Source organism: Osmia bicornis, unplaced genomic scaffold (assembly GCF_907164935.1).
Source record: "Osmia bicornis bicornis unplaced genomic scaffold, iOsmBic2.1, whole genome shotgun sequence".
In the NCBI taxonomy this organism is placed as follows: Eukaryota; Metazoa; Arthropoda; class Insecta; order Hymenoptera; family Megachilidae; genus Osmia; species Osmia bicornis.
In genome coordinates, this window is record NW_025791458.1 from 723,801 (window position 1) to 742,697 (window position 18,897).

An 18,897-nucleotide genomic window follows, 5' to 3' on the forward strand; every position below is an offset into this window, starting at 1 on the left:
AACGTGCAGTATTTGTAGGATAGCGTAAGGTGATTTTGTGTTTTTATTGCTTAACTAATAATCATAAACCAAAAAAAAAATATTGACCGAATTTAGATGATTAATAAACAGCAAATTCCATAAATTTTTGCAAGTGGGGTCATCGTGGATATACATATATATCCTACTAAATATGAAAGGTTTCATCGCAAACGATACATTCCTTGCAGAGTAACACCAAGGAACATGTTTTTTGCTATAACAATAGTTATTAACAACAAATTCCATAAATCTTTGCAAGTGGGATCATCGCGGATATATTTACTATTAGATGTGAAAGGTTTCATCGCGATCGGTACATTCCTTGCAAAATAAACGCCGAATAATATAAACGATGCATTACGTTTTTTGCGATAAAAGTCGTTAGGAATGAAAAAGTGCAAAATATTTTTTTTGGGAGAAATACTCTACAAGACATAAAAGGTATCGTTTCGATTGGTCCATCCTTCTCTGAGTAATCGGTGAACATACGCCGAATGTATATGAAACAGTACGTTTTTTGCAATAAAAATCATCAGGAATGTGTTACGAGCCCGAGGGGGCGGCTGCGTAGCCGGGGCTTAATTTCGGTTATGGTATTGTTAATGGCTTAACCAGTGCGAAAACACGTTAACTTATTTTTCTATTACCTAATGTGTAACGTATATTTTTTCAGATTTTTTAATTTAATTTATATTTTATTAACACGAATTTTTATATAATTGTAATCATATCTTAAAGTGGTTTACTCCCATACGATCGTTTGATCGAATTGTGTAATTCGTGTTTTTCATCCCTTCTAATAATGCAATGTTTTTACCTACCATAGATTTTAGTTACTCGTGCGGATTTTATTAGGTTGTAACATATGGAATGTCCGAATTTTAGAGGTAAATTTAAATGAATATAATTTTATTAATATTAAATTTTTTCGATCAACGTAACAACTATTAAAATCTATACATTTTTTCCAATATAGGTTTCTAGTTTTTTAATTCCATTTTTGTAAAAATTTAGCGTTCTAGTGTTAATAAATTCTTTAAATCCGGAGAATAATTTGGGTGAGTCAAATTAACTCGTTGAGTTTTTGTCATCGTGCATTGTCGTGTAGCAAAATACGCCCCTTTCAACTGACTAACACCGGCTATTTATCCTGCAATTTTTTATACATTTTTCCAATTTCCATACAGTACTTCTCTGCTGTGATGGTTTCACCCGGCTTTATGAAATCATAATGAATCAAACCGGCCATTATCCATCGAACTGTGACCATTGTCTTCTCCGGGTACAAGGTTGGTTTTGGCATTTGACATAGGGTTTCTTTTCTATTCAACCATTGAACAGAACGTTTCCTATTATCGTATAAAACCCATTTTTCATCGCATTTGATAATACGATCTAAAAAAACGAGTCCCTCTCGATATTTCGAATCAATAACGAATTGCATATTTCCAGGCGTTGAAGCTTTTGTCGATCATTCGATTCATGTGGTATCCATCTATCCATCTTCTTCACCTTACCAATAGATTGCAAATGGCGTGAATTTGTTATTACATTAACACCTAATTCCTGGGCTGCTTCACTAACCGTTCGTCGTGGATTTTCTTCAATCGAAAGCTTTAATTGCTCATCGTTAATTATGGTGGCTCATTTTCGAGGCTTTCCATGCATTTTCAACTTTGAATTTTTTATACCATCGGCGTACTGAACGTTCATTAACAATATTATTACCGAATGCAGCGTTGATATTTCGTGCAACTTGTTTTAACAAGTAGATCCACATAGCCTTCATTTTGGAGTGGTTCTTCGAGCACAGTATAGTTTCTGATGTTTTGTTTTAAAATTTCGCGTCCAATCGACTTCAAGTGTTGGCGTGACAAACGATTACTTTGTTTTGTGGTGGGAGAAAGTTTATATCAGTCATTCCTAAAGTGGTCTATATCGACTCCTAGGGGTCAATTCCGATCTGCAAGGGGTCCATGTCAGTGAAAAAAAAAAAAAAAAAATATTGAGGGTGCATGAGATGTAAATGGGAGTCCACGAGAGTGGATTCAGCCACAAGCGTTAACATACAATTTTTGCAATTGATTATATTTAACCCATTCACTGGCAGGCAAATTTAGAGCGTTTTGTCTTGGGCGCCAAGGTTTTATTTTAAGGAAATGTAAGTGATTGTAGTGTAAATTTGTTTACAAAAAAAAAATATTGTTATATAAAATTTTCGTTTATTCTTTCTAATAATTCCTAATTCAAACGGCTTTATAAGTTTATACTTATTCCGTGATGAACTGCAACCAATCTAAACTTGTAGCGCAAACTACGAGATACCTCGTAGGTGGCAGTGAATGGGTTAAAAAAAGTTACGTTGTTATATGTGAGACAACCAAGTTGATGCTTGACATTTTTAACTTTAAAGAGTTGTTTAACACTCTAAAAGTATGTATTTTTCCGCGGATATAAATGAGAAATGTGTCGCATAATTTTTCAAGTACTACACATATGTCAAAACAAAAAAAGTCGGAGGAAGTCACCTATCTAGGGTTCCTTGTAAGTAAACATATCGATCCATTGTTTAATCTATAAAGACAAGTTCTCCTAAACCGGAAGAGTTCATACATCCCCATACCAACACTCCACCACCTCCATGTTTCACCGTAGAAACGATGTTTTCCAGATTTAACTTCGTGTTAGCTTGTCGTCATATTTTTATTTGCCCATCCGATTGGGAAATATTAAATCTGCTTTCGGACAGACGGAAATTAAAATTTGATCTCGAAAGTCTCATCATATTTGTGAATTCTAATCTTCTTTTCTTTTTATTAGTTTTACTGATCAATAGTTTCATGAGGCAATAGTTTGAGGCGCAATTCATGAAATGTGAATTTTTCTTGCTCGGCTTTCCCTCTATTTATATTAATCATTGGCCAAAGCAAAGATCAAAGCATTAGAAAAGAAAGAAAGAAATAAGTTATAATTTTCTTTTTTTTTTTTAATTTTTAAAAGGCAGATTAGTGATTAATATACTGTAACGTGGTGACACCTGTGCCCCCCCCCCCGTTACAATCGCTGCGCTTCACCCACCTTACATTTCCCACCTAAAGATAACCCTTAACCCTTCCCTTACCTCACCCCTTTCTCCCTGCCCACCGGTGTCGGGCCGATGGAGGCGGCGGACAGAAAACAACGAGGACCACCCTCAACAGGAGCTTCGAGGCCGGCGACAGACCTTCAACCCTTTACGAAGAATGGAGCAACGCGGACTTCGGAAAACTAGTCGAAGCTGCCCAGAAGACTGCAAACGCCCACCCAGGAGCCATCTGTCGCCGAGCCCGAAGACCTCAGCCCACCCTTCACCGCAGGATGTCCGTCAGCCCCATCGACCCCGATCACCGGCAGATCGACAATCGATAATCGATCTATCCCGTTGCCGAAAGAGGCCCCTTCCTATTCCCATCCCCTCCCCAAAATATCCCGCGACGGTCTCGTCGTCGCTGCTGCGACGACGAGCCGTCATTGAGCCCCAGGCTACCGTATAGCGATTATCAAGATTTTGTGCAGAGTATGGAGTGAGATTAAGAAAGCGATTAAGAGGAGTGTTAGAGTGTGAGTTGTGCGCGTGGAACGCGAGGTTTTTTGTAAGCCCCTTATCATATTCTTGTATTATTTTGAGCTCGCCACGACCCCCTTTTTTTGTAAAACTGCCCGTAACGTAGTGAACCCCGTGAGGACCCATCCCAGCCCTGCAATCTCCCTTCCCCCACTGTTCCTCCTCGCGCACTCCCCCGCGAAAGTGTACGGACGCAAGTGCCCGGATCCCCTCTATTGTGAACTCCCAATACCCCATTCCTTTTCGATTTTGATTGCCACGATAAGTGGCTGGCGCCCAACACAAAGGGTCTAGCCGTATAAGCATAGTGAATCGGCCCCAGCAACACTTTCGGTTGATATTTATACCACATAGTGCTTTTTGCCTAAACAACAATTGTATGCAATTTCAACCCCGTACCCCCTCCGATAAGGGAGATATGAGGGCAAAACCGAAAACCTTTATCATTTTTTTTCTCGGAAACTATTTAAGATATTTGATCACATTAAAGTGCAAATAGTAGGTATTCATTAGCTGTATATCATATTTTTTTTTCAAAATTTTTATTCGATGATTAAGGGTTGAAAATTAATAAATAAATTTCTGAAAATGATTTTTATAAACAATCCCTTGGATGACACCCACCGAAAAAATTAAGAATAATCCTTTACTATTTAACTAGTATCAGTAAAAATTTCAAGAGTGTCGGATTGGTACATCATAGTTAAAAAAAAATAAAACCAATGCAACGCCCTTTCATAAGGCAAAGCCGGCCTGAACGTTAGTGGCGCTCAACTTAACCGACCTACAGGGGAATACGTAGCGCCGACCCGCCACGTTTCTCGTACCAGAAACAGCTCTCAGAAAAGTATTAGTTCTTCTTTCCCTAAACTGTGTGTTACTTAACAGTCAGTTATTTAAATAATATATTAACAATTTAAATTTTTTAATTAAGTTTTCTGGTCCTAACTTTTAACGTCCGTGTTTTCACGGTGTTTCTCGTTTTAAGTATGTGGGAGCCCTAAAAAGAGCTGATTATGTTGTACGTTACAAATGGCACCCTTTGATAAATGCAACTAAGGTGTTCCTCGTTTTAAGTATGTGGGAGCCCTGAAAAAGGCTGATTATTAAGCCCTAAAAAGAGCTGATTGTGTTATGTATTGTCAGGTTGAAGTATATGATTTGAAACAGAACACTCAAAAACTTTTTTTAAAAAAACACGCTTGTAAATAACACCATTTGTATCATAAAACGCCTTTACTCTTTTCTGGACCTCCATATACTTAAAACGAGGGTCACCTTAATTGCAGCCATTTCCAGGTAGTACTGGTCCGCTATAATATAATTAACCCTTTTCAGGGCGACCATATACTTAAAACGAGGAAAACCTTAGGTACAACTATTCACAGGTACCAGCTATAATTTAATTAAAAGTAATACGTACGTGAAAAGGTAAAGACGGAAATAGTTATAGAAGTCTATGTTCTTTACAGCGTTGAATAGAATGATATTGCAGTTATACCTGTGATACCTTCTTCGACTATTAAAAGGACAACTAATTGCATCTAACACAGTGCCATTGTTCAAGACATGATATAAATCTGTGATTTAGGGCTTCCACATACTTAAAACGAGAAACACCGTAAAAACACGGACGTTAAAAGTTAGGACCAGAAAACTTAATTAAAAAATTTAAATTGTTAATATATTATTTAAATAAATGACTGTTAACTAATACACAGTTTAGGGAAAGAAGAGCTCATACTTTTCTGAGAGCTGTTTCTGGAACGAGAAACGTGGCGGGTCGGCGCTACGTATTCCCCTGTAGGTCGGTTAAGTTGAGCGCCACTAACGTTCAGGCCGGCTTTGCCTTATGAAAGGGCGTTGCATTGGGTTTATTTTTTTTTAACTATGATGTACCAATCCGACACTCTTGAAACTTTTACAGATAATAGTTAAATAGTAAAGGATTATTCTTAATTTTTTCGGTGGGTGTCATCCAAGGGATTGTTTATAAAAATCATTTTCAAAAATTTATTTATTAATTTTCAACCCTTAATCATCGAATAAAAATTTTGAAAAAAAAATATGTTATACAGCTGATGAGTACCTACTATTTGCACTTTAATGTGGTCAAATATCTTAAATAGTTTCCGAGAAAAAAAATGATAAAGGTTTTGAGTTTTACCATCATATCTCCCTTATCAGAGGGAATAGTGGGTTGAAATTGCACACAATTGTTGTTTAGGCAAAAAGCACTATGTGGTATAAATATCAACCGAAAGTGTTGCTGGGGCCAATTCACTATACTTATACGGCTAGACCCTTTGTATCGCGTAAAGCCCCTCCCTAGTATAGAGTGAACCCCCGAAAGGGTCACAATACATAATTAAATTATTTTCTGTAGAGCGTGATCCCGTTATTTAACACAAAAAATCATAAATTAAGACAAGCGCTATTGGCATTTTTCGACACAAAAAATATATTTCAATTTTCTGTAATTTTATTCAATTGATATAAATAAACTTTGCATTAGTTATGTTACAATAAAGTGATGGAGTATCGCATTTTAATTGTTTAATTTTTCCTTAAGTTTATTTATGTTTGAAAGGGGGAGTGGGGAATAGGAAGGCGCAAGAAATGGAAAATAGCTTGCTTTGAAAAAAGCCTCGAGCCGGCCCTGGTTATAATACCCTTAGTTAGTAATAGGTACATCATTCCACATGCATTATGTTTGAAAAGATATTAGCCAACTGTTGGAATATTACCTGTATTTGACAGACAACTTCACCGTAAGGCCAACATCCATACACAGCTGGTAGGAAGCCGAATGGTGTCACCAGGAGACCAATAGCGAAGTCGTTGCTTGCCAGACTCGTCAGTAAATATCTTGGCTGCAATCACATAAAAGAGAACTTGTTGATAATTTAAATTACATTTTTAATTTGTTATCAATTGCAAAATTAAATATTGAATTAATTTCATTTATTTGTGACTCCTTAGCAATCGTTATATAATTTTAAGCAGCAGATCTATGTTAATTCTGAAGATGTTTCTAAAATTTCGGAATTTTGTGCAATTAATTATGATTAAACACAATATTGAATATTTGTACCTTTTGATATCTTGAATTGTTTATTATGTAAACAAGAGGACCGTGTAGCAAAGCATTGTACATAATTATAATAAGGTATTCCTGTAACTAATATCGAATTAATTAAAATATCTCATTTAAATTAAAGCAAATGTTTATAAAATATATAAATTTTATATTTATAAAATATTATTCAATAGTGAAAAGAAGGGTAAAGATATAGCAATTGAATTAAATATTAATGGAATGTATTAATGGAATAAATATTAGTGAAATGTTACGAAATAAATTCGTGGTAACCCTCTCGTGGACGTAACTTTTTTGTGAGAAAACAATTATTTCAACATAAGGAATATTAAGTTGAATATATATTCATTTTAATAAAATTAATTCATTTTGTTGTACTGTCTTTTGTAAGTAGGGTTAGAGGGTGCTATAATTCCCACCCCCAATGTACATGTTTTGTACTTTGAAGTTGCATATACGAGTGACTTCAGTTCGTGGAAAAAATAATTCACAACGTCTACGAAAGGGTTAAATTACAGAGAGACAGATGATGAATACGGAGGAGCCCTTTCCAATTCTGCGCATTACGTTTGTCTTTTTGGTGGGGAGACTTGTTAACATACTAATTAAAATTCTATAAAATTAATGACTTTCATAATTTCAGATTTTGTTTTATATATAATAAAAATTATTGATAGTAATTTATATTTAACGATAAGAGTTCCATTTAGGTTACACTGCGAAATTAAATAATATCGGGAGATAGGTGTATTTGTAATTATTGTGGTGATTTTCTATCAATAATTCTGTACACCCTTGTTGTTTACTTAAGATTTATTAATATTGTATTATTATACTTTACATATCGCACATGGAACTTGTTCTCTTGAAAACGTATACCAACATAAGAAGATAAAAGAATAAAAGTACTTGCGCTTCTCTCAGGACTACCAACTTCTACCTTTTTTATCCCTACCATTCATCCTTAACAATAGAGCCAACCTCATAATTATAATATTCAACATTCCATATTGCTATTCTTCGCCTTACTTTTATGCACTCTATTAGGTGCAAATTGCAATTTGAAAATTAATATTAATATTATATAATAAAATTAATAAACGTATATAATAAAATTGATATTAATTTTGAAATTGCAATTTGCACCTAATAGAGTCGATAAAAGTAAGGCGAAGAATAGCAATATGGAATGTTGAATATTATAATTACAAATACACCTATCTCCCAATTTACACGGTATTTAAAATAACAGGTTTCTAAAAATAAAAACTGTTAAAAATATAGAAATTTTTGTACAGAACATGTTTAGTAACGTTTGCTTGTTAACACTAAAAAAAATGAAAGACAGTTGTTAATTACAGATTTCATTACCAAGTCTCTTTGATCGGGAATTGTTACAAATTCATCAAACATCAAACCAAAATCGCCTCAAATACTATTAACTGACGAAAATGTAATTCTACTAACCAGCAAGAAAAGATTAATAATCTATGATAGTGGTGATAGTAATTAAACCTTTAGACTAATTTATTATGAATTTTGTAGTTCTAGTTTCTATAAAATGAATTACATACCTATAGCTTTATGTATTGTAACGTGGTGACACCCGTGCCCCCCCGTTACAATCGCTGCGCTTCCCCCACCCATGCGCCCACTTAAGGGGGTAGACTAGGGTAATGCAGCGCGTTGACATTACCGGCAAAAATGGGCCTATTAATGGGTTTACGGGAATCGGTTATTTGTCCTTATAAGAGAACACATAGGGCTGGGTGAGAGCTCATTCGAAAGAGGAAGGTCCAATGCAGGGGGCTCAACCGATGGTTTAACGAGATTGTGTTGATATCTAACAATATGAGTGTCCAACGTAGAGGAAAAATCGAGAAAATACGCCCGCTGAATCCAAGTACATTTTAAGTAACTATAACAGTTATGTGACTAAAACGATTTGTTGAGCCCCCTTCATTGAACCTTCCTCTTTCGAATGAGCCCTTATTCAGCTCAAGACCTTTTCATATAAGGACGAATAACCGATTCCTGTAAAAGCATTCCCAAAGACGAGTTCCGCCATTATCTGGATACTACAGAGCAAGTTACGTGACAAATTTAGTTCAGCTAATAGTTATAAGGTGGCGTCTAAGTAGAAAGGCTGCCGATCTGGAATCGTAGCCAGAATCAAGCGTCAGCTTGATTACGTCACTCGAACTGTGATACGAAGGCAACTGAAAAAGGCAACAACGCCCGAACGCTGAGTGAGACGCACTACAGTCATGCTGTCCTTCTCTCATTCTGCATGTTGAGATTGTCCCTTTTCTCTAAGATTTGACTGCCGCCCGCCTGGATTTTTCACAGCGTCCCATAACAAACCTCGCCCCATTCAAACTATATCGTGTTTGGTATCATTTTAATCAGAAAAATTTCACCAATGCGCTAGTAAAAATTTCGTTTAAAAAAAGTCAAAAATAAAAAAGTTTTATAATTGAATTAGTATTAGTCACACCGATATGTTTCGGCTCTTTCCTTTGATCATTGGACCTCTCGCTCTCTCCTCCACTGTCTGTCCCTTTCTACGTTCACGCTTGGCTGCCCATCGCATATAATCCGAGATTCGACACCTCGGCTGAATATATGAATTGTTGCACATATTCAACTTTTACTGTATAGTCGCGAGGTCCCTCCATTTATTAGTTCTAATAGTACCATAGTACTTTTTTATGCATAATGTTTCAAGGAGTTGACAAGTAAAAAAAAAATGCAATTCCATTTAAATAAAAAGTGGATTTGCATTTTTTGAGTGCATCGTTGCATTCACGAAGAAAATGAAATCACAGAAAAATAGACATTATCATCCCATTGAACTTTTACATAAACAGCTTTTTCCTATCTCTTACCAAATTCAAGATATAACCCGTCCCAATTGCATGACATATCCTGTATACTTTTATTAATTAAGAAACATTTATTTAAAAAAGGTAATAACTTTTTCTAAAAATAATTCTCAGATTGCACGTTCCTTCGCTTCTTTAGAGTAGGCATATATTTTTCAGCAGCGAGGAGTGCTACGGTGCGCTATACAGGGTGTCCCAGAACTGGGGTAGGAGCCGAAGAGGGATGATTGCTGAGATCATTCTAAACAACTTTTTCCTTTGCCAAAATGTTGTATAAGGCTTCGTTTTCGAGTTATTAACGAAAAACAGTGGCCAATCAGAGCACGCCCTTAGCGCGGGCCGAACCACGAGAGTATTGGGTATGCTCTGCGTTCAAACCGTGGTCGTGATCAAGTGCATCGGCACCACGTTGGTGTAATAGGATTCGTTGTTGATGAGCAATCAATAATTCGATACCATTCTTTCTTTCTTTTTTTAATTTATTATTCGATTCAACTTTTGCCCAACGAATCCTATTATACCGACGTAGTGCCGATGCACTTGATCACGACCGCGCGGAGCATACCCAACACTCTCGTGATTCGGCCCGCACTAACAGCGCGCTCTGATTGGCCACTGTTTTTCGTTAATAACTCGAAAACGAAGCCTTATACAACATTTTGGCAAAGGAAAAAGTTGTTTAGAATGATCTCAGCAATCATCCCTCTTCGGCTCCTACCCCAGTTCTGGGACACCCTGTATAAAATCCACGCGTTTGGTCAGTCAGAATTTATCGGAGCGGGACAATTCTATCGTTTGGGTTGAAAGAAGGATAGCATGATCACCATACATCTCACTCTAAACGCGCGCCAATGTTTCGCTTTCGTTCTTCAGGCGTATCGTGGCGATGCCTCTGGCGAGATGAGCGTTTGAATGTGTTTGTAAAAATACTTGAGGCGCTGTTGCCTTCCTAGATCGTGTTGCGCGCACGCTAGCTGAGAATTAAACCTTTCAAGTTCGTAACAAAACACGCAAGTGGCTCCACCAGGCCCAACGAAAAAACTACTGTAATACCGACGTCCCGAATCGGTGACGTCACGTACTGTGTCTACCCCCTTAACACTAACCCATAACCCTTCCCTCACCTCACCCCTTTTCCTCCCACCCACCGGTGTCGGACAGATGGAGGCGACGGACTGACACACACCGAGGACCACCCTCACCAGGAGCTTCGAGGCCGGCGACAGACCCACCCCTCCAATAATCGGAGCAACGTGGGACTCCCAAGGAATCTCCCAGAAGCATGAGATGATGCGGCCCAAATTGACGCAAACGTCCACCCGGAGCCATCTGTCGCCGAGCCCGAAGACCTCAGCCCACCCGTCACCGAAGGAAGTCCGTCAGCCCCATCGATCCCGATCACCGGTGTATCGAAAATCGATCATCGATCCATCCCCTCCCCAAAATGTCCCGCGACGGTCTCGTCGTCGCAGCGGCAACGACGAGCCGGCAATGAGCCTAAGGCTACCGTATAGAGCGTTATAGAGATTTTGTATTGAGTAATTAAAGCGATTAGAGTGTGAGTGAGGTGCGTGAAGCGTGTTCGTAAGCCCTTTTGATTACCATTCTTTCGATAAGCTGTCCGAGTATTGGCAACGAACCCCTTCTCGCTTCGCCCCCCTTTTTTCTTGTAAACTACGCGTAACGTAGAGACCCCCGCGAGAACCCATCCTGACCCTGTACCTTTCCACCCCTAGCTATTTCCTCCTTGCGTACTCCCCCGCGAAACTGTGCGGACGTAAGTGCCCGAGACCCCTCCGTTGTGACTCCCCCAATACCCCTTTCTCTCTCTCTTTTCTTCTGATTTCGATTGCCACGTTACGTGGCTGGCGCCCAACGATAAATTGTATTTTGCGACGCCCCCTCTGTATAGAGTGAACCCCCGAAAGGGTCACAGTATATATTTGTGATTTCATGAATGAATTTTCATCATTTATATTTTATTTTTATTTTACTTTGAAATAAACGAATTTAATTAAATAACTGACTAAATTATGCGTATTTTTTTTTATTTACGCGATTTTTCGTACAAAAAGCCATGATTTCGGTTTACACGATATTCTGAGGAACCGATCCTTCTGATAAGTTGTCGTTTCCAAGAAATTCTATTTCCTATAACCCCGAGCAAGGAAAATTATCGAGAGAGTACTGCAATAAAATTTAATTAAGTTATAATTAATTTTTGACAGAGCCGGCGGAAATTATGTGGAATGTGCGGAGTATTCCACACTTAAGATTTTCCTCTGTGTAGAATTCCACATTCGGAAACTTGAAAGACATTTTACCGCTTTTATTTCTTGTTTACGTACGAATGTTTGTTTAGTTTCCTTGGACAACAATACAGTTCTTCTAATATTTTCGGAACGAGTGTCATATATCTGGAACACATCGAGCGTTGCTCGATTAAACGGGACGTAAGGAAAAGGCATCTGTTATTGTTTCTTACACGCGAGGAAAGCAGTGACAAATTGCTTCTATCATCTTCTTGCCTATAAGAAATATGTATGTGAGTTTAGCAAACAGTGGGAAACGCCTTCTGCGTTTCATAGAAAACAGCAAACCCGAACGTGTGTAAGTACTTACATCTATCCAGAAAGTGTTAACGATGCATAAAGATGGATTTACTCCAATGATAATTTAACATAGCATATGTTATTACGTTCAGTCTCCTCCCCCGATTTTGCTCTTAACCATGTAAAAGATAAGTAATATACTTGACCGCACTACTGTCAATATACAGTAGAACCTCGATTATCCGAACTAATTCTGTTTAGAATGTTCGGATAATCAAACGATTTATATTAGGAACATATTACCACTCAGGACCACTGCTAACCAACCCCTTGTTTTTCACAAAATACCTGACTACTTAGCTCTACTTAACAAAAGCTATATTAATCGGAGTTTTGAAAACTAGATAGGCTTCGAAACTATGAGTACCTAAATGCATTTCTGCATCTCGGAGCTAAAATGTATTCACTGCATTTTTCTAAAAAAAAAAAAAAAAACAATGACATTACATATGATTCCTGTTTCAAATACACTCTTTCAAATAGTATACATTATTTTATTCTAAGTCGTTTAATTTTTAAAGTAATAGCTCTAAAGTTTAGCTCTTATTCTGAACTAAACAATCTAAAGTGCTTTTGGTAATAGTTTACAAAAAATTTCAGGATTAAACAATTTTAAGTCCAGTGTAAGGTTAAAATAATTTTGGACTTGATACCTGCTTTATCCAGGTTTATACTAATATTAAGTTATACAAGAGAGGATACTAAAGTGGAGGCAGACAGTACTAGATATGTCAAGATATGTTGATATCAAGTTACTAAAATACTAATTCCAACGTTAGAACCAGACAGTGTCAAGTTTCATTTATTATTTATTTCAAAAAGCAACAATGTCCAGTACACGATTTCATTTTGAAACGATAAAACGATACATTCTTTATTTGCGTTAAAAATATTACGTACCTACGAGTCTCTAATGGTTTCAAAATTACAAGGCTTTTGCACCGTTGATTTCCTCTCCTCTAAAACTTGGAAAGTTTAATTTAATCCTTAGCTGGCATTGTGGGGTGTGAAATGACCCAGCTAATTCAGCTTTTTTCCTTTTTGGCTAAAATTCGTCCCTTATATATACCTCTAAATATATACCTTTTTTGAAACCACGACATTTGTACTATTCTTTCCCTAAAAATATTAAATCTCAAGAATGTACAGTTAAAACTTCAGCTCTTTATATGAAAATTTGATAAAGTTATGAATTTTTCTGTGAAAACTATCATTTTTTCTACGTTTTTCAATTGTTTCTCATACTCAATATTTAATGTTACTAGAATTAGCTATGAAATACGTTAAAACAACTTTCAAAGATTATCTAGGAATTTTTTCAAGTTAAAATAATTAATAGCTTCTTCGCAGGAAATATTTTATTGGTTGGGGTTAAAAACGTCCCAGTGTGCCAGCCATGTTATTTTGGTGAAGTATGCCAGCTAAGGGCTAATACACTCTAGCAAAATATCCAGACCTATCCCTAATAGGACCAAAAGGACCTATTTTTATTTAATTGAATACATTAAAAAATTTAATTTCTTTTTATTTAAAAATAGCTTCCTTTTAAACCCGAAGTCTTTAACAACAGATATTAACTTAAAAAATATGAAATTCATGTAGTACTTTTCAAAATATATTATTGCGCAAACTAGCCTAAAACCTCCGTAATTGGGGCGTAACGTAATAAGAAAATCATCCTGTATACCAGTCATGGTTAGTAAATAGTAAATCGAGCATGAACGCTCCAGGCTGTTCAGAAACTTGGCTGGGAGCTTGAAGGAGAGCACAAAATCACAAACATGGAGAAGTCATTATTCATTCCTCAGTTTCTCAAATTCGCGCAATCGAGTCACGTTCGCACAGTAAAGCGGACTCACGTTCGATAAATGATCGAACTATGTTCGCATCGTCAAGACACAAAGTTGTCAATTGGAAATTTTAGTCTAAAGCTCAAAGAATTCTTGAAATATATTTTGAGAGTTTCATGAAGAGAACTTGAGAAATTCTTGTCTCTTCTGCATGGAAAATTACATGAATAGCGCGATAATAAAAAGCTGCGTTGACATAAAACAGTCAAAATTCTGCGATTTCGTAGTTCAAAGATTTTGAGGCGATGAAGCAATATTTTCTCATAATTTTTTTTTTAAAATATGTTTTTTACGATTATACAGCGGCGTACAGAGACCAATTTTGCAATTTAGTTTTCAAAACCTTGTAAAGATTAACATTTTTTTATAACTTTTCCTAAAGGTACTCTGTACGTTGATCAGTATATTTTTTCGGATAATCAATATCAGGATTAATTTTCCTTTCCGGTCAAGATTTGCTATGTACTTACTTTGCTAGAGGTATTATTATCATTAACCGTACGATCGAATACTCGCCTTACAATTAGAACTCGCATTACAACTACACCGTATATCGCATGCCATCTTCTCGCGGACGAACCTTTCCTGCAATTTCTTACATCAGTCGACCTCATGTGTGCTCTGCGATTTTGGCGATGGAAAGAACTGTCAAGCAAAGAATTTGTCTTAAATTTTGCGTTTCTAACGATATTTCTTGTGCCGAAGCGTTGAAATGTTACAGAAAGCCTGTGGTAAATCGTGCCTATCAAAAACGCAAACATACGAATGGTATAAGGCATTTAAAGAGGGCCGAGAAGAAGTACAAGATTTACCGCGTTCCGGCCGACCGTCAATGGTTTCCACTGACGAAAACGTCGAAAAAATTAAAAAAAATTCCGTCCAGATGGACAAACATTAAATAAAGAATATTATTTGAACGTCATGAGGCGTTTACGTGAAAATATTCGTCGGAAACGGCCAGATGTGTGGAAAGACAATTCTTGGATCCTGCACAACGATAATGCTCCGCCGCACACATCGGTCTTGGTTCGCGAATTTTTAGCCAAGAACTCAACAAATGTGAGTTTTTCTTACTTTAGAACTCAACAAACTTTTTCTTATTTCCGAAACTCAAATTACCCCTTCGGGGAAGGCGTTTTGAATCGATAGAGGCCATAAAAGAAAATTCGCTGAAGGAGCTGAAGGCGCTACCTTCTTCAGCGTTTAAAAAATATTTTGAAGACTGGGAGAAGCGTTAGCGTATGTGCGTTGCTTCAGATGGGGCCTACTTCGAAGGCAACAAAATAAATTTGGATGATTAACCACTTGACATACAAATAAAATGCGCGTCGACGCGTCTGCAGAATACCAATTAATTTGGCCATTTAGGATCACTGAAAACAGTTCTTGACGTCTCGGAGACGTCAGAGTCTACAATGGCACATGAAATGGATGACGTCTCAGAGACGTCATTGTATGTCAAGTGGTTAAGTAAGCAATTTGAGTTTTATTTACAAATTCCGGGTACTTATTTTACACAATGTAAGTACTTAAGTATGTGACACATGAATGATGGGTACCGATTAAGCATTGTTCATTCAAAACGATTTTTGTATCGCGAGACTGATTTCGAGCGTTCTGTGAAAATCGGTCGTTAGCGATACCTACTTTTCGAGTGAAGTCAGTAAAGAAGACGAAACGTTGAAATGAGTGGAGTACGTATCCATTATTTAATTAATAACATTCTTTCCTATCTCGCGCATTTTTTAATAAAGTACCTATTTTTCTTAAAAATGGATAAGGTTGAAGCGTAATCTATTTGCATCTTATATAAAATATATAATAAAAGAAAAGCAACGAGGAAACAGTGGGTTTATCCAATAAACAGGATTAGGCATGAAAAATGTTGATTTTTCATAAGGTTTTGAAAATTAAGTTGCAAAACTGATTTCTGTACGCTGCTATATAGGTAATTGTAAAAAAAAACATTTTTAGAAAAGAATCGTGAGAAAATATTGCTTCCTCGCGTCAAGAAAATCTTTTCATATATTATTATTAAAACCTTTTAATGGAAAACGATCAATTGTTTGATTATTACTTTAAAATATCTGTTAAATGGTGAAAAACGACAAAAATATTCATTGTGGTATATGTATCACCTAGAGAAATGCTGTCATTAACATTGAGGTAATAACGATTATACACATCATTTTGCAAATAGCAGAAGGCTTTTTGAAAAATAGCAATTTGGCAATACGAGAATCTCCTTGCGTATGCTTTCGGTATTATTTCGACAGAGTAGGACATAAGCAAAATATTGTAGTGGTATGTGCTATAGTTTGCGCTATCACTATCTACGGATTAGAGAAACTCGAAGATTCTCTAATCCGATTAGAAATAGATAAAAATAAACAAATACTTTCAAATAAATTTATTTTCATTTAATATAATTACCTCAATATTTAGTTAATTAATTAATAATTAGTCGTTCAATGATTGGAATAATAATAATAATAGTGTTAGATTTTTGGGTCAATAAAAAGGCACATTACCTTCAAGTAAAACTAAATATATATATACATATTTGATATGAAAAAGAAAAGCAAATTAACTTAATACTATAAAATAATAAAGAAAAGAGAACGCACATATTGAATCATGTTGTAGACAAAAAGCAACTGAACAGAACATAAACTATGCGCATTGATAGATATTGATCGGCACGCAACCTGACTGATCGCATATCGATCCAGCTAACAAATAGCAACAATAATTAAATGCAAAATACTGTCAAAAAGGCATTAATTGTCTTGATTTTCAATCCCTTCGTCTCTTCGCATTAACAGAATCCAATAAGATAATTGTCGTTCACTACAATATTTTGCTTGCGCCCCACTGCCGAAATAATACCATGCTTCCACAATGAATAATGTTATAAGTGACAAAATATTGAATAATTTCATTTTTTTTCTTTAGAATATAGTCTTCAATCTATGTATAAAAGTGTCTAATTTGTACTTTCAAATACATTTATTATTATTAAAAAATGATATTATAACATTACAATAAAGACATTTAATCTATCCAATAGTTTAAACATACAAAATAAGACATTTTTTGTTTGAATGTAAGAGGCTGATGAAAATATCCACGTTCTTTTTTAATTAAATAAACACCATCTCACAGCATACTGAAGATATCAAAATAACACACGATATTGACATTTTATTTCACAATAAAAAATACGTTGTCATATGTCAATAGTAGGAATCAATAGTAGGGTTGAACGGTGGTGGAAGCGTTATGGTTTCAAGGCAGATATCCCATGACAGTGTTGGAAAACTAATATTTATTGATGGAACGGTGAATGTTGAAGGATATATCGGATTGTCGTGGCGTGTAATATATCGAATTTATACGAAAACACAGTAGAACGAGTCGGTCAGTGTGCATCAGATCGATCGTTCCGTATTCCAATGTTCGACATTGGCGATTAAACCTACGATATCGCGTGATGGGACATTTTGCGTTGACGATCGAACCTGAGATATCGTGGGATCGGCAGCGAATGTGCTAAAACAACATGTCGCGTTGCCGTTCTGTTTTGTTTGGATTTCGATCAGGGTCGGGAAAAATCAGATGTGATCGGACGAGCTCTCGAAAGCACATTCCACATTGTAATCACGTACGAACGAATCGAAATCCAGGCTATTCCATAAAAAACAATCACAGATTTGCACACAAGTTCTCGAAATTTTATGAAATTTTATAAGTTTGTAAAATTTAATCGACAAACTTAAAATCGGTACTCTACTCCTCCATATTGTTAAAATTTGTTCTATATTCAACAGGAATGTTCGCAAACAGTTTGCGAGCTGTTCGGCCTAAATACAATTTAAACGAATATCCTTCCCCTTCCTTCGTTAAAAAATATTCACCCTCGTAACACTTGAGCAATGAAATTTACTGTTTCCATGTGTATAGCGACTGCGGAAATTTATTTATAACGCAGTAAATTGGAAATTTCCGTATTATCGGGTCAGTCCGTAAATTTGTTCGCAGCTTATAGAGAGCGGAAAATTATAAAATTCAATAAATATACATTAATTCAACCAATCGTGTATTATTCGACAATGTTTTACATTTTATTTCATTCCTTATAACAGGGCCTGGATTTAAGGAAAAATAAATAAAATATAAATGAATTTATGGACTGATCTGACGATTTATTACAAAAAGTGTTGAGTTCGAAGCAAGATCGTTGATAGCTTAAAAGGTTAACTTTTGATCGTAGAATTTTATTAAACTACCTGTTTACTCGCAGTATAGCAGTCGCGAAGATATAGCGTGGTCGTAAATGTCAGCGTTCTGCAAATTGATACGTGTTTTCCAGCGCCGAAAGAGAGGTGGCATCAATTGATGATGCAGCGCACAGGCTCGTATATTGGTTGTGGATATATGGTTCCAAACAATAAAACGGAAAAGGCTTTCGACCATTTATAGTTTATTTAGTACTAGAGTAACTGTCAGTTTTGTGAAATAAATATTGGAATGTAATTAAATGTCTATTTAATGTTTGGAATGGTAAATAAGTGACTAGGGTATGTGTCCCAATTACGGAGGCTTTAAGCCAATTTGGGTGAGCAAACATATTAGGGTGGGCCGAAAAACTTCACAATTGTTAGATTTAAGTAAATTAAAAGATAGATCGTTCAGATGGCGTTCGAACAGGGATGGTTTGTTTCTACTGATCTATGTATATACATATATCTATGTTTCTTCCCCTTTTCTTTTAATGGTTAAGTTCAGAGGTATTAAAGTTTGTCTTCCAGTATGTTCTGTTGCG

The 18,897-nt window shown here is 36.1% G+C and overlaps 1 protein-coding gene across 1 annotated transcript in view; it reads right to left on the bottom strand.

The window, feature by feature from the left end:
- Positions 1–18,897, bottom strand: part of LOC114881042 (trace amine-associated receptor 1) — a 349,388-nt gene that overhangs the window by 166,595 nt on the left and 163,896 nt on the right. Inside the window, exon 3 of the mRNA XM_046289948.1 lies at positions 6,373–6,498. Within this exon, the coding sequence (XP_046145904.1) occupies positions 6,373–6,498 (126 nt within the window). The remainder of the gene's footprint in view (positions 1–6,372; positions 6,499–18,897) is intronic.